This window comes from Moschus berezovskii, chromosome 11 (genome assembly GCF_049115385.1).
Source record: "Moschus berezovskii isolate FMDL1 chromosome 11, NW_MosBer_1.0, whole genome shotgun sequence".
In the NCBI taxonomy this organism is placed as follows: Eukaryota; Metazoa; Chordata; class Mammalia; order Artiodactyla; family Moschidae; genus Moschus; species Moschus berezovskii.
In genome coordinates, this window is record NC_142470.1 from 89,346,582 (window position 1) to 89,374,263 (window position 27,682).

The 27,682-nt window shown below is 43.8% G+C and overlaps 1 protein-coding gene across 4 annotated transcripts in view; it reads right to left on the bottom strand.

Annotated features, from left to right (window-relative positions):
* Positions 1 to 1,867: 1,867 nt before the first annotated feature.
* CRIM1 (cysteine rich transmembrane BMP regulator 1) overlaps positions 1,868 to 27,682 on the bottom strand; it is a 208,836-nt gene continuing 183,021 nt past the window's right edge. For all 4 annotated transcript variants that reach the window (XM_088841545.1, XM_055399525.2, XM_088841543.1 and 1 more), the window contains 4 exons: positions 15,478 to 15,672; positions 8,526 to 8,645; positions 5,707 to 5,894; positions 1,868 to 4,300 (listed from right to left, as the gene is read on the bottom strand). In XM_088841545.1, coding sequence (XP_088697671.1) covers positions 4,124 to 4,300; positions 5,707 to 5,894; positions 8,526 to 8,645; positions 15,478 to 15,672 — 680 coding nt within the window. In that variant the 3' untranslated portion in view covers positions 1,868 to 4,123. The remainder of the gene's footprint in view (positions 4,301 to 5,706; positions 5,895 to 8,525; positions 8,646 to 15,477; positions 15,673 to 27,682) is intronic.

Below are 27,682 nucleotides of genomic sequence, written 5' to 3' on the forward strand. Positions count from 1 at the left end.
TGAACTCTTCTCCGGCTCTGTAGAATAAGGGGGAGTGATGTTCACTGTGCACATGCAGCTGTATTTTTCATTAATGGACAGTACGGCTGAGTTTTTACGGCTTTCTAGATCTAAACTGCACTCACTCAAGAACTAGATTAAAGCATTGAGAGATTTATACTATAGCTGTTCTTTGGTAATGGCGAGAACCAACACTGATTTTTTTTTTTTTTTTAATAAGAGAACTGTCAGTATAAACGTTACCTACCAGTATTGTCCAGAGAGACTGAAACTTGGGGTTTCTGGAAGAAGGGAAACCAGAATATACATTATCTTGGCTTAATACTTTGTCAAAATCAAAACATCTGGAGATGGTCGATGTTAGGGCTTGCTGCGTGTCTCACTATTGTTCAAATTTTAAGCATTAAGATGATATTCACTTTCAGAATCTTGTTTAACTTTAGAGGTTTCCATGTTTCATTTCACATGTCTGTGAAGAAGTGTCCTTAAAAGGAATTGCTATCTTTTAAGGTGCTTAAACCATATGCCGTAGCAGTGCCCGTTCCATGTTACTATTGTATTTTATTCATGCCTGTGTTTTCCTAAAGCACTAATTTTAGGAACAGCTACTCATGGATCCATCCCTAGTCATGAAACACCTTTGCCAGTTCCAATCAAGTCAATTCCATTTAATAAATGTTGGAAAAAAAGTAGCATATGTTTGAGAGTTTTTTGTTTTTTTTTTAAACTTTTCTTCTCTTAACCATGCTGGAGTCCTCCCCTTGCTATTCCACACACTGTCTTATTACAGAGTGTGAGCTGGTGAAATCTTGATTAGCCTCATGCTAAGTGGGGTGGTGGGGGAGAGAGGCATTTTTCAGATAGCGATAAAGTACTGTAGAGTGACAGAAGTCTCGTCTTTTCCTGGGTCTGTGAAACATTCTTGACAGCTTCTTCCCATCACCAACATGAATGTAAGCAGAGTCTAGTTACCCATCGGACTTTTCAGATCCCACTTCAAACATCTGTTGAGCCCACTGTGTTCCTCACTCTGCTCAGTAACTGGGACATGAAGATGGAAACAGGTCAGTTTGGAGTTTGATGCCAGCATGGCATTTCAGCCTTTCTCTAGGCTACGTGGAAGTGGAGATGGTTCCTTGTTTTATTCATGTCTTGATAGTCAATATATGAACAATTTGTCCCATGCCCTTGAATTGATGAAGATTTAGAATATTAATAAGTGAAGCTAATCTGAATTTGTAAAAACTGTCTTATACAAGAGGGCATACTAAGGAGCAAAAGAGCTGTCTTCTGAAGCCACTCAACAACAGTCTGTGTATAGTTCCTTAAGTTGATGCATCTGAACTGTATGAAAAGAATGCTATTTTCTCCGGTCGATTCCAAGTCTCTTTATAATGAGGGCTCCCTGATTTTGCTTGGTAACCTCATTCCTCAGCAGTAAACCTACGGTTTCCCACTGCAGCCCTTTTCCTACACATGATGAATGACACTGATCATGAGATGGGCATGTTTGACTGGTGACTGACAACAGGTAGGTTTTAAATTTCCCTCATAGCAGTCTCCCTGGGTTGTACACTTGGCGGTGGGCATTGGGGTCGGGGGAGGCCCCTTTTTTGTCTCACAAGGATTCCTTGGGAAAGGCCTGCCTACTGAGCAAAGCACTGGGGCTGTTTGTGATGCTGGAGATTCATGGAACTGTCAACCTTAAAAGGATGAGTCATCTTTCACATCTCAGACAGAATCTTTCTGAAAGCGACATCACGTGATTTGGATTCAAAGTGTTTATTTGCTGCCAAGAATCAAGTTGCAGGTAATCCTCTTACAGCCTTTTTTTTTGAAGAAAACAAACTGTAGAACTGCAGTGCACTCCAAGTGCCATATATCTATTTTATTCTTCAGGAAATTATATTTTTCTTTTACAGAGCACAACAGGAACCAAAGTAAAAGAGTAACAGATACAGCACTCAGGATAAATCAAATCTTTAAAATAATAATAAAAAATTTACACCTTGTCCTATATCCTGTTAGTATTTTCATAATATGGCCATGATTGAAAAAACAAAAAGCAAGCATTTACAATTTTTTGATAGACTTTTTATGCCAGGAATGGTTAATTGTCAACAAAAATTTATACTAATCAGGCTGATGTAAATCTATTTTGGTAGCATATCATTAACAAATTTATTTTGGAGATAGATAAAAATATTGCCCCTTGATAATAAATCATTTTTTTTCTTTGATGCAAACAGCTAGAACACCTTTTTCTTTTCCTTTTTTTTTTTGATATTCTAAGACAAAAGAAATGGTTAATCTTCAGATTAATAAATTAGGTCATTATAATAATAAATTAATTTTTTTTAAAGTTCAGCAACCTCTGTCCAAGTATTTACAACAATACTTGAAAGTTCCTTTACAAAACAGAACACGTTTTCTTTTCACATTAAGCATACTGGGTATCTGTGTCTTTCACAACAAGCATTTTTAAAAGAAAAAAAAAAAAATCAATGCAACAAATGGGTAATTAGTATAAAAGTGCTAAGAGCTGTTTGAAAAGTTTAACACTATAGTATACAGTCAGTTATATCTGAGGCAAACTACAACAGACTTCCAGCTTATTATGGACAATATTCCAGTAGTTGTTTCAAACAGTTGTTTGAAAGAAGAAAAAAATCCAGGAGCTGATTAGTGATGCAGCTAAAACTGCCATCGATGTCTCTGGCCAGTGAGTGAATTGAAAACCGAAAGCAAATCCAAATGAGGAGGAATTTAATAAAGGAATACCTTCTCCATGGCAGGTGTGGGGCTGACTGCTCAAGGCGTGTGCATACACACACATACACTCACACTCACACACACATTTCTCTTCCCAATTAAACTGCAGGTAGAATGAGATTTTGTGTTAATCAAAAATTTGTGATGGAATGCCTGTTTGTTTTTGTTCTGGTTAAAATCTCATAAAAATACATTCAACAGGAAAACATAAAATTGTATGTGTATAAATATATATGCATATATATATTATATACACATGCACACAAATACTTTTGTTTTTCTGAAGCATAAGAGTTACATAAATATTCCTATAATTGCTAGAGTTTAGAGGCATAATTTTTTTTTTTGAGCTTCAACCAAGGTGCTTGAATAATATACAATTAAAATGAAGTAGTTTCTATTTTGTAGATTCAGTATATAGTAAGGAAAAAAAAATATCCCCAAACAGTCTTTTTTTAAAAACAAAGTTTCTTTTTAAGCTAGAGCTTCAAGGAAAACTATGAACAACCAACAACAGAACAGAAGAAAGCACAACAAACAAGTGTAGCCCTGGAAATGCCTGGTGACCTCACCCTCTCCTCCTTCCTGCCACGTGGCCGTCAGAAAGCTCCAGTGCTCACTTCAAGAAACGACTCGGGTCCTGATCATCTGCTGACTCTGCTAGGAACTGGCTGATTGGCTCGGAAGAAAAAAGAAAGCAGCAAAAAGTATAACTGTGTAGATCCTTAATCACCCGCATTAGAGAAACGTGGCTACCCCATGTCTCCTGCTTCCTCACCGCCTACTGCAGCTGTGACTGTATAGAAAAGAAGCATGTGGCTTGAGGCCTGGGATGGCTATCAAAAGGGTCTGGTGCTCTTGTCTGGTAGTCTAAGGTGGTTACAGGCAGAAGGATCGCAAGGCCTGTTTTCCTGCTCGCTCAGGCCTGAGCTTTGCAGTCTTCCGAGCAACAGGAAAAGATATCCTCTGGGCCACTGGACTGGACTTCTCCCCGAGCCGAGCTGACCAACTGTGTCTTTCCACCACCACCCCCCTCCCACCCATTCTCCCCAACCAAACTCACTGTCCCCGCCCCCAAGTTTCTACAGCTATATTACAAGCAAATACATCTTAGCAACTTTGAAACCTTTGGTTCTAAGACACCACTTGGTCAGTGATCTTGAGGAGGAGTGGGAATGCTTGCTCTGAGTGCCGCCACTGACAGAGCCCAGCCCAGGAAGTCCTCAGCGCTGTACATCAAGTCACAATCCAATACAATCCACTAAGCAAGTGCACGAATTCGAGTTTACTTTTTAAAAAGCAGACTGAGTCATTTTTCTGTCTTTCGGAACCTCGCTGGCGCCACCTAGCTTCACACCGTTTGGTAGAAATTGTCTGCCTGTAGGTGGTTCTGTTTCTGCATGCTGTAGAAGCCACTGAATCTTGCATCTGGTTCCGCGATTCTCAGCATTCTCTGGGAACCGTCCACCTGGACCCGGGTTCCTTTCTTGCAGTCCACAGACACTAGCTGATTATTTAAAGAAGAAGGCTATTTCATAGGAGGAGAGGGGAAAGAAAACCATAAAGAATTAGCTGCTTTATGTATCTTGAATCTACAGATATCTAGGCCTCACTCAAGTGAGATGACAGCATCACAGCACATGGATGAGCGGACTACATGGGGTAACAGCCTGTTCTGGAGCCAACTATACTCTTTGGGGTGGAGGTGGGGGGGGGCATGCTGCATAGCACACGGGATCTTAGTTCCCTGATTAGGGATTGAACCTGTGCTTCCTGTAGTGGAAACAGAGAACTTTAACCACTGAACTGCTGCTGAAGTCCTACCGACTATACTGGGATACTGAAAAACTGTGTTTAAAGGCAAAATGCCAATAAATTATGTCTCCAATAAACAAGGAGGAGATAATAACTGAGAAAATACCGAAGTGACATAATTATTTTCAAATTCTTGAAGTACAGATCAGTCCTTAAGAGAGTTGAAGGATGAATGGAAGGTATCAGGTAGGCAGCTGTTGAGATAAATGGACCATTTCGATTCACTCAGGCTGTGGAATGAGCATCCCAGTTTGGGCCAGACCCTCTCTCCAGCCATAGCTTTCCCCAGCTCTGCAGCTGAGGACTGTCCTCTATAGCCTTGTATCCCAACCCAGCACGTGCTCAGCCCAGAGGCAATTTGCATATTTGTTGGAAAAAATCGGAGGCAGGCTATTCCATCTGATAAGTTTTCTGTGAAAGGGTTATCTGGATGATAAAATGGCTGTTTTCAATTCTTAAGGTTGTATGACTTTTTTTCTTGAGTAAATGAATTACTTCCTACTTTTTAAAACAGGCAGATAGAAGCCCTTTGTATCGACAGCAAATACATGTTCTTTCTGCAATACGAAATCTGGCTTTCTCCACCCTGCCTGGTATTATTTCACACAATGTCTCCGTCTTCTCCTCTCTGCTTGCCTTTGCCATGGTTCCCTGTCCTTTGGACCTCTGTGCATCTTCATGAGCTTCCAGCTCTCCTTCCCTCTTCTGAGTGTTACCTTCTACCCTTGTGACTGATCTTTCCTCTCCCAATTCTATGTTGATAGATGATTGAGAAATACCAAGTGAATCATCTAAGTTTTAATCTCTAATACAAACAACAATCACTTAAACAATACCCCTGGGTTGACTCCTATTTGAAAACTTTAAATTCAGGACACTGGACCTGTGAAAAAGGTCGGGTTCGTTAACCGATGGATGATGGAGAATTCATTCAGTGACTGATCAAGCCCCAGGCAAGTACTGTATATCTGATCACTATAGCCTGATGTACATTTGAGGCCATGAAGAGCAAAGTAAAATTCGGCTGGTAGAGCAGATATCCAGCAATTAAGGAAACACAAGCATGGAGGCTTTCCTAGTTTGATTGTTTAAGAGGTTGAAACTTTGTCAGGACAATACCTTAGTTGGTGTTCGATACCAGCAAAGCAGTGGTATCCACTGTTTCTTCTGATTGATGAACAGGAATGCTATTATGATAGAGAGGCCTATTATTATGGGAACCACAACCGAGGCAATGGAGTCCACCGAAGAATCTTCTGAGTTCAGCCTGGTATTATCTCTGTAATCTATCTGGGGGTGACCCATGTCTAGGAGAAAAAAAAAAATTACAAGCATTTATTACCTAAACCAGAATTTTTAAGGATTATCTTAATTACACTGCAAACAGAGATCAGTGGCTTGGTTTTATTGCTTCCCAGTACTTTAAGGCTGAAACATGATTAAAGTCTAATGTGGATCCAAAGAGCTCTTATGAAAGGGCAGAGCTCTTAGGATGGATGTAAAAAAGGAAATATTAGAAGGTTTAATAACTGGGCAGGATGATACTGATTCTAGCTAGTCAAAATAAGATTCTTATGTAGACTTTAAAAATGACTAAAAAATATTTTGATTAATGTTAACCTTTATGGTCCTTCTGAGATTCTGAAACAGAAACATCAGTTTTCCTCCCTGCTTATTTATACTCGCAAACAGGAGGCGAGGACAAAGTACATGCTTCTACTTAGTAGTGTAACAGATAAGACTAATCAGTAGTGCACTAGTGAAAACCAAGCCAGGATCAAAAGCTTGGTCTGTTGGTTGATATTTCAGTTTACTGAGCTCTAAGCAAAAATGCCTTACCTTTCATAAACTTAATGAAAATTCACTGGGCCTGTTAAATCATTTTCCTGTATAAGGGACATTGAATTTTGCTTTTATAAATGATGGGTCTTTTTGTTCTTTTAAATTACCATTCTTTAAGAAAGGTAAATATACATCAATCAAGAGCACTCTGAAAATGTCCTTATTTTGTTTTAAGTAAACCACTGTAGTCAGGATCAGTTAGTGAAAGACCAGGTTAGTGAAAGATGCAGAACACATACAATCAAAAGGACCTGATTTTGAACTGTTTTGGAGACTCAGCTCATCAAGCAGCACAGCTTTGTGATCTTAATGCTGTCTTTAATTTAAAACTGAGATTTTTATTAATATACTTCTATGTGTTTGTGGGGGGATGGAAAGAAGAGACCCTTCCTAGTCATTTTAGCCACCATAGATGATAATACTTTATTTTATTGGAGAAGGAAATGGCAACCCACTCCAGTATTCTTGCCTGGAAAATCCCATGGATGGAGGAACCTGGTGGGCTACAGTCCATGGGCTCGCAAAGAGTCGGAGATGACTGAGCGATTATAGGAGGTGGGAACAAGCAAATGTATTTGTCAGCATCAAAAAAAATGCAAAAAAGATAAAACATTCTATTGATGAATTCAGGGTGCAAATATACAATGAAGAATGAACGTGTAGCTTCCCACAATATAAATGATATTGGAAGTGTTTTTAGGAATATATGACATATAAGAAGATTATAAAATAAATTGAGGCTTCGGGAAAGAAAAATGAAGCTTCAATTGAGATCTGTTAAAAAAAAAAATTTAGTCTTTAAATTGTTTTACGGCCTAAAAGCAGGCCATAAAATTTAGCTTTAAGCTTTCTAGCAGCCAAAGCAAAAATGGAAACAAGCATCATCAGTAAGATTCACATTGTCTTTAAGATGAAAACAACGCAGTTGCTTAGGAGAAGCATAGATTTCCTTGGTACCAACACACGAGACCCCTACGGGTCTTTATAACACAACTACTCTGTAACTCAGAGTCCTCAATAAATAAGGGCTATTCTTGTGGCCAAAACTCAGCACTCAAAGCAGCATGTGGCACGGAGCAGGCACTGATATTTACTGACTGAATGACTGTACACATAATGCGAAAGCGCCACTCAGTCAGCAGTTATATAAGGAGTCAAAACATGGGTCCAGGAATTTGGCACTCTGGTCATCTGGCTTGATCCAAGCATAACACTTACACAACATCTAAAGTAAGCAATCATTAATCTCTCAAGCAATGAATTAATTTCTTCCAAAAGAAATAACAAAAACTGTCTTAACAATGATTTTGAAAATGTCCTTGGAGTAGACAGGAGGCAGTACTGAGTCATGGCTAAGAGCAAGCTTATACATTTTGATCAAGAGACCTACTTCTAGATAGAAGGTTGAGATTGACAGGAACTTTGCCCTGCTTTGCCACTTAGCTGCCGAGAGGCAGAATAACATCTCTATTGCACACAACTCAAAGGACAGAGCAAGAAAAAAAATAAAAGCATGGAAAAGTCTGATGAGTGGGAAAATCAACATATCAGTAATAAACTGAACTCTCACAGAGTAAAAACTACCTGGAGATGGAGGGTAGTCTTAAGGCATAAATGCTTGACAGAGGATCCACAGGGATAGGTGAATAATTTATTATCACTTTGCTTACAAAGTTTATTCACATACATACATCTGAGAGCTGGCTTAGAAATTCCAGATACCAAGCTTTTATGACCAGGAACATATTTCTTTCCATCATCACTAAGTCTCTGAGCATGTGGGGCCGGAAAAGAGGCATTTTATCTGCAGACTGACTTCATCATCCCAGGCTGTTAAATATGTTACAGCCAAGCAGGTCTTTCCTGGACTGGTTGTTTGAGATTACTTGGACATGTGATTTAACAGGTTACTCTAAACCAGCAGCAGCAAAAGAAGTTTTTAAAATTTAAAAAAAAAAAAAAAATGTAAATCATACACATGACAGATTTGAGAGAAGTGAAAAGTTGGTAAGACAGTACAAACTCCGCTTCCACTGTGCACTAATTGAGCACCTGCAGTGAAATAAACTCTGCTACCTGCTGACTTTGGCACTTACCTCTGGGGAGATGGATAATGTCGTTTTCACTAGGTGTGGGCCACAGGGGGACCTCCATGTCAATCTCCCGATGATTTGTCTTCTCAATGGGTATATTGGTTGGTTCTGGGACATACATTTCTAAAAAGAAGGGAACATTTTTTTTGTAAAAGATGATTAGGGGGGAGCACCTTATGGACTTCTGTCTCAACCCAGGTAGACGGTGCATTCAGTTCAATACAACACAATACAACATGTCCTGGGACACAGAAGATCCAGTTTCTGCACTGACATCATTAATGCCCGAGAATGACTACCTTTGCAGGGGTGGGAAACACGTCTTCCAGCCACTTAAAAGGGGGAGGAGAAGTTTACTCCTCCACTGAACTCAAAAGGTCTGCATTTTCATAACAAATGCTGCTGACTACAGACTTGTCCAAGCTGATGGGCACTGGCTGAAATGAAAGGATTTCTTTTACTTTCCATCAGATAAATTATACTTTAATAACTGTTGCTCTTTAATCCATGGGTGTTGAATCATTTATATGAAATATGTCACAGGAAGTGAAAAAGTTAAAGCACCTCCATTCTTTATTCATTTCCCCTTCACTCTCCCCTCAAGAGGAATGGACGTCAGCAGACCTCATGAGGTGCTGCCTGATTTAAGTCTTACATGTCTGCTCTGTTACTCCTGGAACCATGTAGACTGGAAACTGAACTTGAGTAAATATGTTTATATTATCTAACTCAATCACACAGACACTTTGATCAACAAGATACTAAAACATGAAAAAAACCCCGAGAAGAATGATACATTTGTTAACCCCAAATATCAGGAATATATTCCCAACGTCATCTGGCTAACAATTAGCCAACTTTTTAAAGAAATAATTCTTAAAAACCTCTTTTTCCAACATATGACAACAGAAATCTGCATCAAACACTTTTCTTGGCCAAGTCCTGCCATATTATTAACTGATTTTTATAATAAGGTTATCCAACATTGGCAATACTAAATACTAATAAATAGCCTTGTGCTGTGCTGTGCTTAGTTGCTTAGTCTTGTGTTTGACTTTTTGTGAACCTATGGACTGTAGCCCACCATGCTCCTCTGTCCATGGAATTCTCCAGGCAAGAATACTGGAGTGGGTTGCCATGCTTTCCTCCAGGGGATCTTCCCAACCCAGGGATTGAACCCAAGTCTTCAGCATTGCAGGCAGATTCTTTACCATCTGAGCCACCAGGGAAGCCCAATAAATAGACTTATTTAGACCAAAATAAAATACATGAAATATGTTTTTATAAGTTAGGATATTCCTCTCTGCTCAGAGTGATCGATGGTTATCCCAAAGGTACCAGTCTTTTAAGAAGTGAACCTTAAAAAAGACAGATTTGAGAGAAGTGAAAAGTGACAGAGAAGAGTATGATCTCAGCTTCCACTGTGCATTAACTGCCCAAGGTTATGCATCCAGGAACAGCAGAGCTAGGCTTCAAATGCAGTCCTGTGAATCTAAAGCCCAGGTCTTCCTACTGTCCCCAGGAATAAAGTCACTTTGGCTTTAGCTTTCTTAGTTAAATTTCAAGACCTCCCCCAGTAGCTCAGTGGTAAAGAATCTGCAGGCAATGCAGGAGCCACAGGAGCAATGGGTTTGATCCCTGGTTTGGGAAGATCCCCTGGAGGAGGGCATGGCAGCTCACTCCAGTGTTCTTGTCTAAAAAATCCATTGATAGAGGAGCCTGGCAGGCTACAGTCTGTGGGGTCACAAAATGTCAGATACGATTAAAGCAACTTAGCATGCATGTACTCAGACATGGCAGGAACTAGACACTCTTAAGAGTTTTGAAAGGTTTAACAACTCCCTAAAATCAAAAAGAGTTTACTGAAAACATTTTCATTTATAGAAGCACAGGCCTGAGTATCAACTAGTTGATTCCAAACTTTTCTATCACATCTGAGTCACCCAAGGCCCTTGGTCCTGATTTGATAGCTCTGGGCTGGGTGGTTCTAGGCTGTGTGTGGGCATGTGTGTTTAGCTTGCCCACTGAGACATCTTGATATGCAATGTGAATTTCCTGGAGGAATTTGGGAAGAAAACCCCTTGTTCAATGCTATGGTGTCCTGAGCCCCTGCCCTGCCGGGTTCAACACACAGCCTTGAGCTGCCTTATCACCCCAGGGGCTGACCTGCCATTGACCTGCAGCTGCCTCAGGAGAAAAGGCTAACATGAGACCCACACGGAAAACCTGTGAATGTCAGCAGCTAAGTAACAAAGACTTCTACGGAGTCCCCCAGGGCTGGGGTCAGCTCAGGGTCTCCCTGGGTGACAGCAGCAGAGAGAAGCAACTCTGAAATTCCTGTGCCTCATTCCTGCCTGGAGGTAGATTTCAGTGAAACCTCCCACACCACACAGGCTCGACAGTGTGCATTCTCTTCCCACAGGTGCTTAGAAAGGCTCTACCTGGCGACGGCTAGGAATGTTGGAAGGGTCTGCCCAGGATGGAGGAGGACTGTCTTGCTCAGTGGTTACTTAATCACCATCGCTTAACCAACATTTCATCAATACTTCCTATGTGGCAGGCACTGGGCTAAGTCTGGAGCACACCGTTGTGATCAAGACCAATTCTGCCCTCATGGGCCTCCCGTGATGAGTTTCATCTCCCCACAGCCTGTCCTCTGGATCAATTTGCTCTGCTAAACTCAGTTCAGCTCTGATTAAAATCCACCCATACCACCTCCTTTATCACCAAATATTCAAAGCTCAGTTCAGAGCTCTTGGGTCTAAGGGGAGAGGGTCATTTCCCTTTAATGTGAACTTAAGAGGGAAGCCACCTCTGAGCATTTTTGCCAAAAAGGATACATCTTTCCAAAAAAAGTGCTTGGAGAAACAAAAAGAAGTGTGGGTGCTGCTGTGCTTCCACGCCGAGACCGAGGCCTGCCATGGCCAGAAACTGCAACAACCCCAACTCTCAAACAGAACCCTTCTGACATTTACTGCAAGAGCCCTTTATAAAGCTGCTGGCCCTGTCGATGACAGGGGAGTGACACACAACTTCCCCTGGCCCCGAGGCACAGATCACGGGCGCTCGGTCACAACTAAGAATCACAGCTGGGGTCCAATCTGCTCTGAACTTCAGAGGAACCTAAGACAACGTAGCGGCAACATGTTTTCAATTCAAATACACAGACCTGGCCCATTGTAAGATTCACCTTCCTTAAAATGTCTGTTTCTGGAAAATGGGACAGGGTGCTTGGGACTTGCAAGGTGAGGACACCATTTTTGGGGGGATGGAACTCCAGGTTAACCCAGGTCCAGGACTCCCAGGTCTTCTGCTAATGAGCTGTGTGGCTTTGGATCATTCACTTTTCTGACCTTCAGTTTTCTATAAAATGGGGCAAGTATTGACCAGCAAACCACTTCACAAGTCTTTTACTCATATCCAGAGGTGGCAAAAGGAGGAAATGCTTGGTAAGGGCAGGGCTATTCAGAATGTCAGCTGATGTATGCAGGGGGCAAAGCCAAGTAGCCTGAACCATTTGGGGGAGAAGCAGCCATCTGAAACTTCACAGACAGGCCACGAGAAAATGGGACAGGAGCCCAGGCTTCCTGGCAGGCCACACTTAGTCAAACGTGAAGTGGCAGAGCTCAATTGACTATAAAATGTGTGGAGATAAAATGGAAAAATGATTCATCAATAATACATCGGAAGCAGAAAGGGGAGTTAACAGAAATTAAGTTCCAATCCAACAGTGCACGCTGACAGAGAAGTCACTGGAGAAATCTTTAGTCGTGAACAGATGCCAGTGAAACCTGCATTCCCTCCTGTATCACGTGTGCAGTCGGGGAGAGCGGACCTGCCTCTCTTCCTGCCACCATCACCTGGGACGTCTATAAGGCAAGACACAGCTGTCCTGGCCCCGGGTCTCCCGGCTTCAGTCCCTCCTGCAGACCCCGTTAGGCTCCCCAGAGCACCGCCATGATCTTGTGTCTCATCTGTTTAGAAAGGAGCCTCCCAAGAAGGATAAAGGACAAAATCTACCTCTCTGTTTGAATATTAAAGCCCTAAACATCTTGACCAAAGTTGTCTTCTCTACCTCCTGCTACTAGAACTCCCTATTCCAGGGGCATCTGGCCTCTGTCTCAGGGTCTTTGGTCAGATGACTCTTACTCCAATGAGGAGAACCTGCCTGTCTTTCAAGGCCCAGCTCAGTCCTTCAAGTGAAAGCTGCACAGACAGACCCCTCTACTCCACAGGAAAATCCTGCCTGTGAATCGAGCACCGTGGTCTGTAGCTGAGGGGTGCCATGGTTGTCTGTAATTCACCACCCACCCCTCCTTTCTGAAACCATCTAAGCAGGCTTTGCTGCCACCACTGTAGGGAAACGGCTTGTCAAAATGACTCGGATGACGCTAAATGCACAATGGTCAGTCCCTGCTTCTCACCTGATGTCACCCACCAGCACTTCTCCACCCTCTCTCCAGGTGGCTCCCAGGTCACAGCTCTTGGTGTCTTCCCATGTGGCAGGGGCTCCTTTTCTGTTCTCTATCCCCGACCTGCCCAGATCCCAAAAGTGGAGGGTTCTTGGGCTCAGTTCCAGACTCCCTTTTCTTCTCTATCTCCACTCACTTCTTGGGTGACCTTGTGCAGTTTCAAGGCTTAAAAACCTCCCATCTATGACAACGTTCAAGTTTATAGAAACATTTCCTCTCTCTCTCCTGAACTCTAGATATTCACTGTCTATTCACTGTCTCCACTCAGGTGTCCAATGGAGATTTCAAACTAAAACAATGCCCAAATAAAACTGATTTTACACCAGAGCTGCAACTCCATGTTTTAGTCAAAAACATTACAGCTGTTCACAGTGTCTCTCCTCTTCCTCTCACTCCTCACGTCGTGTTCAAATCCTGTGGAATCTACCCTTTCACTAGGATCAGAGCCCATCACTTCTCCCACCTCACATCTACTGCTCTGGTCTCGGCTTCCACTTCTGCAAGAAACACTCCATCATTGCTCTACTCAAAACCCTCCAGAGTTTCTATCTTATCTCAATAAAATTCTAAAGTTGCCCATGTGATCTCATATTTTGGTGCATGGCTACTTCTCTGCTGTCTTCTGGTTACCCTCTCTGCTCCAGGGGTCCCATCCACACAGCCTCCTTGTTTCTCTCCGAGCATCCACAGCATACTCCCACCCACCGGGCTCTCATCCTGCTTACGTGCAGAGGTTCTCCCTAATCCATGACTCCTGCCATCCTTCTGGGTCCCTTATAAATGTCGTCCGATCCGTGAGGCGTTCCTGGATCATCAGAACACCTCGTCCCCTCTTCCGTCCAGCCCCTCCCTCTCCCGCCCTGGACTGGCTCCGTGTCTCTCCGTGGCCTGTGTCCTTATCGTGTGTTCTCTTTGCTTGTTTGCTACCTGCGTCTCCCTAAGAAAACATCAGTTCTGTGTGGGTGGGGACTTGCTGGATTCACTGTTTGTCTTGCCCAGGCCTCAAGCAGTGCTTATTTGAGTAGGCATGAAATGAATCTTGGTTCAGTAAGTAAGATAAAGTTTTACCATTTAGATCATTAAAATTAAAAGCACATTACTAGGGAAACTGGTATGTAACTTGGGAATCAGGTGGAACGTATTAGGTAAAGCAACTTGGATGCAAAATACATGTTTCTCCTGATATTTCTCACGCAAAACACGCACAGATGCCGTTTCTCCAACGTGCACGCCTATTGATACAACATGGAAATGGTCTTCTGACGCTTGGTCCACATCACAAACAAGGCCAAGGGGACGAAACCATGAAAAGCACCCAATGGAGGGACCTGAAGAGGGCTCAGTCTCCTGACCCTTTTTAAGTATCCCCTTCTTTTTAGGGAATAAATGGACATTGTTAGAATTGTCTTGCTTACACAGCACCTAAACAAAAGGCAAACCTGCGCTGAGCTCAATGAAACCCTTGAGATTTAACTGACTGTCCCATTTTACAAGTGCATGGTATGGATGCCCTTCCAGGCTGCCGTGACCTCTAGCCCACTGTGCTGCTCAGAGCCAGAGTCTCTAATGCAATGCTACAAGCAAACACAGAATCGGGGTGAAGATGCGTGGGCTCTTGCCTTGCTAAGGAGCGCCCTGGGCTCCTAGAGTGAGCCCTCCCTTCGGTCTGTGTGGTCTGGACTGCCTGCAAAGCCTGCGTGTCCAGGGCTTTCGAGCTGGAACACTGCCCAGAGGCTGTCTTGACAAGGGCTCAGGCCCTGCGTTGCTGGGACGAGGGGCAGAAAACAAAGGAGTTGTTTTGGCAGGAGACACAGACAGGGAATCCAGAAGGCCTGGGGGAGGATCTGGGCAGCGGACGGGGGCTCAGGTTTAAACTGGGAGGCGGATTACTGGGCTGATGTGAATGGTGGGATGTGGAAACATGTAGACAAGCGGTCTATCTGCAAAGGCCAGCTGGGGGTGTGCTCTGTGGTTCCTGTCCTCGCTGGGAAGAGATGGAAAGTTCAGGGCAGACAGCCTGGGACCGCCGGAACTGATGCGCTAAAGAGACTGGGCCAGGATCGTATTCTTTAAATGCAGCTCTTCCGTTTTGGTTTTGGCAGACAGTCACCTTAGAAGAGCTGTCAAGTGTATCCCCTTCTGTGTCTGACCATGGACCTTTGTCTCTAGGCTCAGCCAACAGTGCTCTCAAACTGTGCTGCTCGGATACGGCAGATGTCACTAATACCCATGAGGGTGTGCCCATCAGGCCCGCCACTGACATTTTACAGAACGCCAATCAGAAGAACCAGAGCCATGCTGGCATGGAACCAGAATCAGGTGCTCGCCTGGAGGTCTGTCTCTCAAGCTACCCTCCATGTCTCTCTCTGGGCCAAAGGAATTAGTTCCGTAGGGCTGGGTCCAGGAGGCTCTCATTCTGCTCTAGTTTGCTCTTAAAATCAACATCACAGGATGAAAAGTGGCAGGGTGGCAGCTTAAGATACCTGGGCACATGGGGCAGCAGCTGCCTTCCACGTTGATGGGCTCGATGCAGGGGAGCGGCGGGCAGCTGACGGTGGAGCAGAGGGTCTGGCCCTGCAGGCAGTAGCAGTGTGTGCAGCTGTCGATGTCCCAGCGCTCCTCGTCAGCGTAGGCCTTCCCGCTGAAGTGGCACACCACCTTCTTTGGGATTGTGTCCTCTAGGGAAAAAAGAGGACAAACGCTGGAGTCACTCCGTGTGACAAGCACAATCTTTCAACATAGTTGAGACGTAAACGGGGACAGCACTGCGCAATCACGGCACGCTCTGGGATGCCCAGCATTGGGTGAAAGTTCCGCTTCCCCCGTCCTCTGGCTCAGCAGACTCATCAGAACACTCATTTTGTGGCCTGAACCTGCTCAAGGGCCATCAAGGCTGACACAGGGTGGTAATTATAGCAGCCAGGAAACATACTCGCTGTCCAAGAGTCACTGGACTGTCATTGCAAAATATACTAACTCAATCATTGTATGGCTGTTGAACATGCCACGTGAAAAAACTAAAACACAAATAGGTAGGGAGACATGTTCAGAGGTTTTGTTCCATGTGGAAAGAGATTAAAAAGCCCAGCTGAGCATCCTTATAGAAACAGCTTCCATCTCTAGTTACTCTCTGTAACGAGATGATGCAGGCGAGGGGGAAGGAATTTCGATGGCCTCTCCCAGGGAGCCGGCAGGTTTCCTGTGCTCTCCCACAGGGAACTCGGACTGAGATAACCATTGCCTTCATTTTACAGGAATGCTGGATGCATTTCCCTCTCATCAACCAGGACATTTCTACTTCAAAAACAACCTTATTTCAACCTATTATTTCCAGCAAAGTATGGTTTGTGAAAACAATACAGCTTTTTAAGAGTCAGTTTTTGAATATAAGAATTTACAGAAAATTGGCTCAGTCATGTCCAACTCTTTGCAACCCTATGGACTGTAGCCTGCCAGGCTCCTCTGTCCATGGGGATTCTCCAGGCAAGAATACTGGAGTGGGTTGCCATTCCCTTCTCCACAGGATCTTCCCAACCCAGGGATTGAACCCAGGTCTCCTGCACTGCAGGCAGATTCTTTATCATCTGAGCCACCAGGTTGATCTAAGAATTTACACTGTACACATTCTGCTCTTCTTCCTCTGTCGTTCCCGGCTGTCCTTGAATCCTCCCCTCCCTCAACCTGTTCCTTGAAAGTTCCTTTCTCTTGGATTCAACACCTCCTGATTTATCTGAACTTATTACTAGTGGTCACATTCCCTCCAGAACTCAGAGTGAGGCCCAATGACCAGCAAAACGGAGATGGGGTCAATCAATGGAGAGACACAGGATGGGCGTGGGGCAACCCCTCCCTGTCACTGGCCAGGCTGATAACGGGACGGCTTATACTAACCTGGGGAAATTCTATGCTCAGCTTCTACCGGCAGCTCCACTCACCACTGCATGCATGCTAAGTCGCTTCAGTCATGTCTGACTCTTTGTGACCCCATGGACTGTAGTCCCCCATGCTCCACTGTCCATGGGATTCTCCAGGCAAGAATATTGGAGCGCGTTGCCATATCCTCCTCCAGGGGATCTTCTTGACCCAGGGATCAAACCTGCATCTCTTATATCTCCTGCATTGGCAGGCAGGTTCTTTACCACTAGCGCCACCTGGGAAGCCCACTCACCACTGGTCACTAGTTAATGAAAAATTATGAAGGCATCTGGAAGGAAAGTTTCTGAAGAAAGAAGGGTGGGGAGCTCAGTTTCTCCCTGGAAGGCATGTAGGAAGGTCTGGCCAGAGCGGTGTTCACTGCCCAGGCACAAGGACAGAACTCACAGTGCCTGAGGGGCAAGGAGGAACATTTCTGTGCAGGATACCAGGCCCACACCCTCTGCAGTCAAGCGTTCCCGGGCGGTTGGACTCGCTCTGTGAAGAGCCGGCATGAAGCTTCCCATGGAGCTCTTCCAGAGAAGGATCACAGGCAGAACTATGTCTTTGGAATCCATACTCTCTTCTTACCAATCACTCAAGCATATGCCCCTGATGGATGGCACTAATAATGTCTCGTGACTCTAATATTTTGTGTTGCCACAGACGGACGTCTCAGTCCATAATGGAGTGTGTAATCATGGAAATGAGTCTGTCAAGTATTTAAATGCATAATCTCTCTGCTTCCCAATGCTTTTTCACTATTTCTGTCATTACTGTTGCCTGAGGTTCAGTAAGGGAGACAGTTGAGTTCTAGTTGTAAAAAATTCCACAGCAAGAAGAGAAGAGACTCTGCATGATGTCAATACCTTTAGACCATGAAAATTTTGCACCTTTGTTTTAATCCCTGGATATGTTCCAGTATTTCCTAGTTTACAGTCTGTGGGAACTTGAATAGAATTTGTATGCTGCTGTTGTGTGAAAAAAAAAGTTCTAGTTGTAAGCAGAAATTCTTTTTCAATATCTCTTTAAAATTAAAATGTATTTCATTGTATCTGGGAATACTCCATAGAAAGGGCTCTGGTGTATGGACCAGTAAGCTTAAAAATTCATTTGGAAGCTTTCATATCAAACTCATCTCAGAAGTTTTCGCTAATCTGAAATCCTTAGAGGAGGTGATTTTACTAAGATACCCAAAATGTACTCAGCGAATGGCTGAGCAGAATCACTTAATGAACTTAATTCAAGTAATACACTGACCTCGAGCCAACACTTGATTGAGGACATTAAATTTGCCATCAAATCTACAGTCTATTATGCAGAGGATTCTTTATGAAAGGAAGCATTTCTTCATAAAGCAGTATTACTGATTACATTTTCCATACACCTTGCAGCAGCTCACATGATGGACCAGTATCACTGCATAAAATTTGAGTAATGCATTACGGTGCAGGGACCTCCGGGGAGAAGGTCACAGTGTCACCTCGTCTCATCCATCACTTTATCTACTTTGTGTTTTTCCTCCTACAGGTATTTTGCCAGGTCTCTTCTTAGAGAAGAGGCAGAAGACAATGAGAAAGAGCCACAGAAAGGATGAGGAGTCATTTTAATAAAAGAAGTTCATCTCAAGGCCAACCACTGGTCTGTATTTTCTTAAGATCGAGGCAAAAACACCCATCGCATCTGAAGACGTTTAACTAATTAATGCTAATACAAGTCATATTAAAATTATCTATAATATTAAGATATTAAAATAGTAATTGTGTGTTAAACATTATAAAGACATTCATTCATTTAGTCCACAAACATTTATCATCAGTGGGAAAAAAGGCAGGACCTGGAGCCTGACCCAGAGGACTGAGCAAAAGTGGGGGAGAAAGGCTATGGTGACTGGGACTCCTCACCAGGTACCACGCAGCAGCCACTGTTTTGTGAATTCAACATGGAGCTGGACAACACAACTCGGAGGGCGGAGCGACTAACTCTGTTGGAACTGGGAGAGGCTTTGCCCAGGATTTGATGTTTTAGCTTTATTTTGAGAGATGAGTAGGAGAAGATGAAGAAGCTGGAAGGAAAGGTACTGAAAGCAGACAGTGGTGAGTCCAACAGCCTGCTCCACCAGAACAGTGGGAGGTGTCAGGGCTGCAGGCAGGATGGCTGGAGATGAAGCTGGGGTCAGATCGTAAAGGGCCATGAAGAGCAATGACAGGTTTAGATCCTTCCTGCAGTGCAGGGGATAGGCCTTAATCAGTTTGTCTTCAAGAAGAGAACTCTGGAATACGACAGTATGGAAGCCTAAATGCGATTAGGAAGATGGGAACATTGTTGACAGGGATGTGTTGTGGGCCTGGAGTGATGTGGTGATGGAGATGGAGGGGCAAGGCGAGGTTTAGAGCGATCTCTGAGAAACAGCCGTCAGGATATGGATGGTGGGGGGACAGAGGTGTGAAGGACCACTCCATTTCCTGAGTGGGAGGTGATGCAGAAGTAATTCCAATGTATGAGTCACTTTCCTGCTTTAAGAAATAAACAGCTGGTGAGCCTGTCAAGGACCTGGTCAAGCCTTATCAAACCAGATATTCCAGTGGGTCAATCAGCAGTGCAGTGGTTCACCTTCAAACTCTTTGGTTTTCTGTATGAACGCAAGCATGAAGCTGCCTCTAGGGATTTGGGGCTCAACAAGTAAAAGGGGTGCTGACAAATGTCCATCGAGTCAAAGCTATGGTTTCTCCAGTAGTCATATATGGATGCGAGAGTTGGACCGTGAAGAAAGCTAGCACCAAAGAATTGATGCTTTTGAACTGTGGTGTTGGAGAAGACTCTTGAGAGTCCTTTGGACTGAAAGGAAATCAAATCAGTCAATCCTAAAGGAAATCAGTCCTGAATAGTCATTGGAAGGACTAATGCTGAAGCTGAAGGTCCAATATTGTGGCCACCTGATGGCAAGGGCTGACTCATTAGAAAAGACCCTGATGCTGGGAAAGAATGAAGGCAGGAGGAGAAGGTGACAACAGAGGATGAGATGGTTGGATGGCATCACCAGCTCGATGGACATGAGTTTGAACAAGCTCCTGGAGTAGGTGATGGACAGGGAAGCCTGGCGTGCTGCAGTCCATGGGGTCACAGTCGGACATGACTGAGCGGCTGAACCGACCGGAAGTAAACGGGGACACTTTTTAGTCCCCAGTGGTGAAAATGTGTGGCAACAGGCAAAGCTGGCAGTATCCCTCATGTATCTTTGCAAACCTTAAACTTCCTTGATCAAATAATTCTATTTTTGTCAGCTGTCCCAAAGAAATAATCAGAAAAGACCTCAAATAGGTTGTTTACATAGATGTCCATCACAATATTATTTATAATAGCAAGAAATTAGGGGGGAAAAAAAACCTGTGTCCAACACCTTGGGACTACTAAAATGACTCATGGTACAATCATGTATGAAAGAATACTGTGCAGCTATTAGAATGCATCATGTGTAGTAGAAGCTCAATCACAGAAAGAGAAAAATTTAGAATTGTCTAGAAAGAAAAGAAAATGTTAACAGTAAGTAACTGTCAGGACCAAGGGTGAATTTTTCTTTTTTTTTCCTGCAATGATTATGAGTTACTCTTGATAAAGGCAAAAATATTAAATTATCTCAAACAGACATGTCCATGCATTAACCACCTGCCCCCTCATCCCAACACCGCCACCCCCGGCCCTGACACACACACTGAAGGAAAGAGCTCAGTCTAAGCCTGCTTCTAAAGAATATGGTCACGTGTGTGGCACTTTCGGAAGGCTGCTGACCCACTCTGAGGAATTTCAATGGATTGCAAGAAAAGAAAAGAAACCGCCAGAGATCAAGTGCTGAGCTGCAGCATAACTCGGTGTCCCTGGAACTACTAAGTCAGTAACTTACTGTATGGTATCACTGTCCCAAGGAGTATTCATCAAATGATAAAGAAGGAGAGAAACTACTCTGGCTGTCTTGGAAGGGAATGGGTTGAACAAAGAACTTCGACTATATATTAGATGAAACTAAACTTTTTCATTTGATTTTGTTACAAAAATAAGTCTTTTTCTACATTCAAGGAAGATGAAGAGTTCACAGCAGCGATGTGATGACAACGAAACAGTGAAAGCCGTTAACTGGGAACCGACATGCTGAAGCTGCAGCAGGCTCCACGCATAGGTGCTAAGGCAGAGCTGGGTTGGTGGAGCCCCAAGAGTTTCAGGGGCCATAATGAAGCTCCTCCCCTCCAGGGAGGGGGCTGACTACCATGGACCCAATATCCAGCTGCTTCTACCAATTTATCTCTATTCCATTCAAGTTCTCAGCACACTGTCTTGGAAACATCTCACCTTCAACTTCAGCTCATTTTCAACAGAATTAACTTTGACTTGAGGTCAGGAAGCTCTCTTATTAGGTTCAAACAATGGGTGTAGGCGAGGGTTGGTAGAGCTCGTAGGCAGATGCCAGTCAACAGCTGGTAGAAAGCAGGAGCTGAGAATGCATCTCTTGCTGGGGCTTCCCAGGTGGTGTAGAGGTAAAGAACCCACCTGTCAATGCAGAAGACCCCGGTTCAATCCCTGGGTTGGGAAGATCCCCTAGAGAAGGAAATGGCAACCCACTCCAGTCCTTCTGCCTGGAAAATTCCATGGACAAAGAAGCTGGCAGGCGAGTCCATGGAGTCACAAAGAGTAGGACACAACGGAGCGACTGAGCACGCACACACAGATCCAAAAAAGATCTTTTACAGGGACCTGATTGCAGGAACGAGAGGTCTCAAGGTTTGCCCAGAAGTCTAAAACCAGTGTTTGGGCTTGTGTGCAGAAATCAGCTGGACCACACAGCATGATCTAAGATCCATATGCCCAGCACTCTCACAGCTGACCTCCTTACAGACTGCAAGTCCGAGGATGAAAATGGCAGAGAGACGGTTCTGAAAGAAGGATTTAGGGCCAAGCAATGACGAAGAGAACTGCTGAGCATCTGTGGCACCGAGGCACCGTGCTCAAGAGCCCCTAAGGTTCAGCGAGAGGAAGGAATCTAATGTAACCAAGCAGCAGGCAGTGGAATCTGCTCCTGCCTCCATCTGACTGCAAAGAAAACCACTTTCTTTGCCCTGCCTACATGCATGGTCAGGTGTGTCCGACTCTGTGACTCCATGGACTGTAGCCACTAGGCTCCTCTCATCATGAGATTTTCCAGGCAAGAAGGCTGGAGTGGGTTGCCATTTCTTCCTCCAGGGGATCTTCCCGACAGGGGTTGAACCCCAGTCTCCTGGGTCTCCTGCACTGGCAGGCAGTTTCTTTACCACTGACCACCTGGGAGCTCTACCTAACAGCTCCCTCTCTTACCCTCCCAGGAATACACAGAGCCCTCTGCCTGTGGTCTTGACTATGCCTGGGCCTCTCTGAAACAGTGGACAGCTTTTGGGCTCTCCAGCTTTTTCAGGTGCAGGTCAAGCTGAATCCGATGTGCTGACCCGGGGTGAGCAAAGGTTAGCAGCGGACAGTTTACATCAGGGCCGGCCAGCTTAAGGATGCAGACTTCAGTACAGGACAAGCCCCATTTTCTTTTTTCAAGAGAGAAAAGTTCCCCCTGATGCTTGCAGTGGGTGGTTTTCTGTGATATCCTCAAATCTGATCAGTTTGAGTACAAAATCAATATATTTCATAACAGTACAGTTTGTTTCTTCAAACACGCTTTAAAACAAAGCTACATTTAAGATGTGGGTTGGTTACCACTCTGTGGAATTTTCATGTGAGATAAATGAGGACTCCTGTTTTTGAAAAAAGCCTTGACCAATTTTTTCCAGGGTGGCTGCTATGTGGCCCAGATTAGACTAGATTAGATTTCAGTTAATCAGATTTTGGCTAATGAGGCTTTATAGAAACATCTTTTCTTTAGACCAAATTTCATCTGAAAAGCCAATGATCTAAACAGAAGCCTGAAATTATGTTGTGAATTTCAGTTGACAGATGGATCCCGGTGCTATTTCTTTTCTTTTTAATTGAAGTATAGCTGATTTACAATGTTGTGTCAATCTCGGCCGTACAGCAAAGTGACTGAGTTTTACATATACATTCATTTTTAAAAATATTTTTTTCCATTATGGTTTACCCCAGGAGACTGGATTTAATTCCCTGTGTTATACAGTAGGAGCTTGTTATTTTGGAGAAGGAAATGGCAACCCACTCCAGTGTTCTTGCCTAGAGAATCCCAGGGACAGGGGAGCCTGGTGGGCTTCCGTCTATGGGGTCACATGGAGTTGGACACGACTGAAGTGACTTAGCAGCAGCAGCTTGTTGTTTATCCATTCTAAATGTAATAGTCTGCATCTACCAACCGCAAATTCTAGTCCAACACCCCCCTGCACCCCCAGCCCCTGCCCTCTTGGGAACCACAAGTTTGATCTCTACGTCTGTGAGTCTGTTTCACAGATAGGTTCATTTGTGTCAGAGTTTAGATACTACATAAAAGTAACATCATATGGCATTTGTCTTTTTCTGTCTGACTTCATTTAGTATGATAATCTCTAGGTCCATCCATGTTACTGCAAATGCCCCTATTTCTCACTTCTTTTCTTGGATGGGTCACGTCCTCCCATGGCACCTTTGGGTCAATTTGAGAAAAGCTCTGTCAAAAAATTTTAGAAATGACTTGATTTACAGGGAGATATGATGGCTAATTTACCTGATTTGAGGTTATAAATAATCAATAAAGTCATTGTAGTTTTTTTGGGGAAAACAACATAGCCTAATTGAAAGTCCACATTAAAAGCATTTTAAAGCATTTTAAGGTTGAAGAGGGATATAGAAATAGAGACACGGGACCTATCCAGCTAAAAGCATCTGAATGGTTTATATTTGGTTATCGAGTGGGTTGTGCCATTTCATTCTGTTGTATTCATCACTCCAAATAGTTGCTTATGCTGACAGTGACATTAGGTTTATTCTTCCACACCTAATAATAATCATAACCTCCACTTACTGACTGCCTACTCTGTCCTGGGCACAGTGCTAACCAAGCTTTTTTTGTTTTTTGTTTGTTTGGCTGTGCTGCAAGGCTTGTGGGGACCCTACTTCCCTAATTTGCCAGGAACTGAACCCAGGCCCTTGGTAGTCAGAGTACAGAGTCCTAACCACTGGACCACCAGGGAATTCCCTAATGAAGCATTTTTCACAAGTCAATTTCACATGCTTTCCACAACCCAATGGAACAGGGTATATTGGAATTCCACAGAAAACTGAGGCACAGGAAAAATAAGTAACTTGTGCAGAACGCATGGCTGGGAAGTGGCAGGGCCAGAAGGGGAACCACACGCACCTTGATAACTGCACACCGTCTGCCTGCCGAGTCCCCAGTGGGATAACCCTCGGGGGGGCATGTTCCTGGGCAGGGATCTGGGCCACACAAACAAAAGTGGCTACTGCTCATGCCTCTGGAGAACGGGCACTTGCTTCTTGCCCCAACATCTGATGAGGCTGGAGGTCTTTATAACACTTCCCTGACGGCTCAGCGGGTAAAGAATTCACCTACAATGCAGGAGACATAGGTTCGGTATCTAGATTGGGAAACTCCCCTGGAGGAATAAGTACTGGAAATGGCAACCTATTCCAGTATTCGTGTCTGGAAAATCCCATGGACAGAGGGGCCTGGCAGGCTACAGTCCATGGGGTTGCAAAGAGTTGACTGAGCATGCATATACGTCTTTGCCTTCAAAGGTAGATTACCCTTCAACCGACTATATCAGACATCGGGACACTCCTGACAGGACTGGAGACACAGTGGCTACTGAAGACTTGTGGTTCTTCTCAGGATAATTCATATTTAACACTCCTTTCTCTCTCAAGGAAGAGGACTAGAGAAGAATGTTCCAAGGAAACGTGATGTATGACACTAATATAATAAGGCTTATTTTTAAAACAAACACATTAGGAGCTATATACCCAAACAAACGTGATGCCCTTCTAAAACAGTCATTGTCAAGGGCTACAAACATACTCCAGCAGTTCTGCTCTTGCTCCATATGGCTTTGGAATTTTTCTTCTGCAAGGACATCCAGAGTCAAATTTTGAAACAAGCAAGGAAGATGGTTACTATTTTATGGCCACTCCTTGGTCGAGGTCAGCTCTGGTATTTGGTTTCCTCAGGTCTGGTCTCTATCTTATCCATCAGATTGGTGTGAAATGACTTTTAGCCTCTATCAGAAAGAAAGGTCCCTCCCTGCTAGAGGATGGAGGGTTATTCTGCATCAGTATCAGCATTGTGAGTTGCAGGCTGGGTGTTAAACTCATGGAGCGATCAGACATACATCTTATATTTTTGGATTCAAACAGAAGCAACGTTATCTTGCTTCTGCCTGACTACAATAAAAATATGTGATCTCTTTCAGTGATAGAGTTTGGAAGATTCGGTGTGGTTTTTCTTTTTTTCCCCTTTTTCTTGATTCTGGTTATATGAAAAGAAAGGAGGAAGAAATGATGAGATTTTGAAATATTAACTCCTTTTGAACTGATCTCTCCCACCACCTGAACCTTGCTAAGAAAAAAGGATTACCAGGCCATTAAAAGTTGGATTTTGCTTCTCATCTTGAGCTGTTTTACTAATTACACCATAAAGCTAATTCACAGCTGGGGAGAAACCTGGATACTAAAGTCGGGTGATTTTCCTCCTCTCTAAACGTCCAATTGAGTCCTTTAGGAGTCACTGGCACAGCAGTTCAGGTGCTGCTCTGAATCTGACCATGACACAAAGAAAGGGTTTTCAGACTCCCTACCTCCTTTCCTCTGGCAAAGGTTATAAAAACTAAAATCTGTTAGAAACTGCAGGACAGTTGGACTTTTCCATTTCTGCCAGGAGACAACTTTCCTACATAGATGGTTCAGGTTCTAAATCTGGCTGTGGTAGGTCATGAAGTCAGAGTCTCAGTGTGGGAACAACTTCCTGGGAGGAAGTTGGGCAGCTTTAGAAATGGCATCAGTTCTTTCAAATCTCCAGAGTACTATTTAGGGACCTGAAAAGTAATTTACTCTGGGATCCTAGTGGCCAAGAAACTAAATGCAGCTCCCGTTCCTGCAGCAACTCCCGCGGCAGAACAATCCAGCCCAGGGGTGCGGTGGGTGCTCATGCTCCCCACACCTCACTGTGGAGGGCGCCACTCTAAACACCGGGGATGGGGACGCGGCGGGGGAGGCGCGGAGGGCGCCGTTTCTACCCTCCGGGAGACTCCTGGATCCCAAGGATCTTAGCAGCTTTATGTGACTTTAGGTCCAAACGGATGTGCCAAATGACTTGAAAAAAACTGTGCGAACTCCAGGCCCTGCTAATAATAATACACTTCAAACTGGTTTCTTAAGATTAAGGTTCGAGGAATCTGAAAAAAACTTTAGTGCAATCATTTAGGCAGGTGGAGAAAGGTACCAGTTACACTCTGGGTAATGTAAGACTAGAAGTGAGTGGAAAAGTCAGCAAGTATTCCCACCGACACGGCTGAGCTAGGGAATTCCAGAGGAGGTGCTTTTTTAAACTGCTGGCTAAACTTCACAAAGCACTGAGAACCTACCATTACCTTATATTTCACTTTCTCTTAACTGACAGGACACTGTGATCCCTGCCCTGTGATATACTCGGCATTTTTATATCCCAAGCTGGGCACACTCTACGAGGGAGAGTCAATGGAATGCGGGTGCCTCCTGTTGGAGAAACTAGCTTTCCTTTTTCTTTTACATAAAGTGGGGATAAACAAAAATCATAACGAAAAAGGAGTCTGAAAAAATGAGCAGGTCACTAAGAAGTGGAGAGACTTGTAGGCACAGAAGGTGAAGGCTGGTTTTGAACATGCTGGTCTGCGGGACCTCCAAAGACTGACAAAGAACACAAAAGCAGAACTCAGTGAAGTCTTACTAGAAGCAGGTGCAAGGAGCCTAGACAATTTCAGTGAGGCAGAGATCTAACAGTCATTCCATCGGCAAATGATAAAGCTTTTGGCTAAAAATGAAAAAATAAAACTTAATGATTAATCTCAAAAACTGAGTACTTTAGCTTACAACTTTTAGCTTCTAACAAAATACTTGCTCTTAATTCACTTACATAGAAAGAAAAACTGAGACAACTGATCACAGTCAGCCATGTAGGCTGTCTCTTACCTCCATATACTGTGTTTTTTGGTATTTTTTTGGTGGGGGAAGGGGGCAGAGAATGGTTATGGCAAGGAGAAAGGTGGCTTGTACTCAACGGTCTCGATCTCTATAATGTCTTCACTGCTGAAAAGGCAGATCTGCTGGTTTTAAGACTTTTCCCGAAAGGCCCATTTCTGCTTTTATTCCATTTCTTGGGATGGGAGTCCAGGTCTCTTTACAAAGGCCAAAAGAGCCTTTCAGGTTTCTTCAACATATTGGAAAGAATAGGTGCTGACATAGGGTTCCAAGTTAATAGAGAAATTATAAACTTTTCTGAGTTCCACCATGAGAAATCCTACCAAACTGATAAACGCAGTGATCTCTGATTTCTGCTGCATGCAAAGAGGAGGGACTTTCTCAATGACAGAACTTATTCATCCTTGTATAAGCATGTTATGAGTTGATTAAACACTTCCTGGATAGAAGTTCAAGGAAACATTCCATTTTGAACTTTAAAGAGTATAAAGATTGACTCTTCTCTAGATTAAGAACACTCTGAAGTAGAAGCCAGTGAGTGGGCTTCCCAGGGTGGCCAGTTTCTGCACCAGAGGAGTTTCTGTACTTACAGGAGGTACTTCATCCCATTAGAGCCTGAGCTCGGTCAGT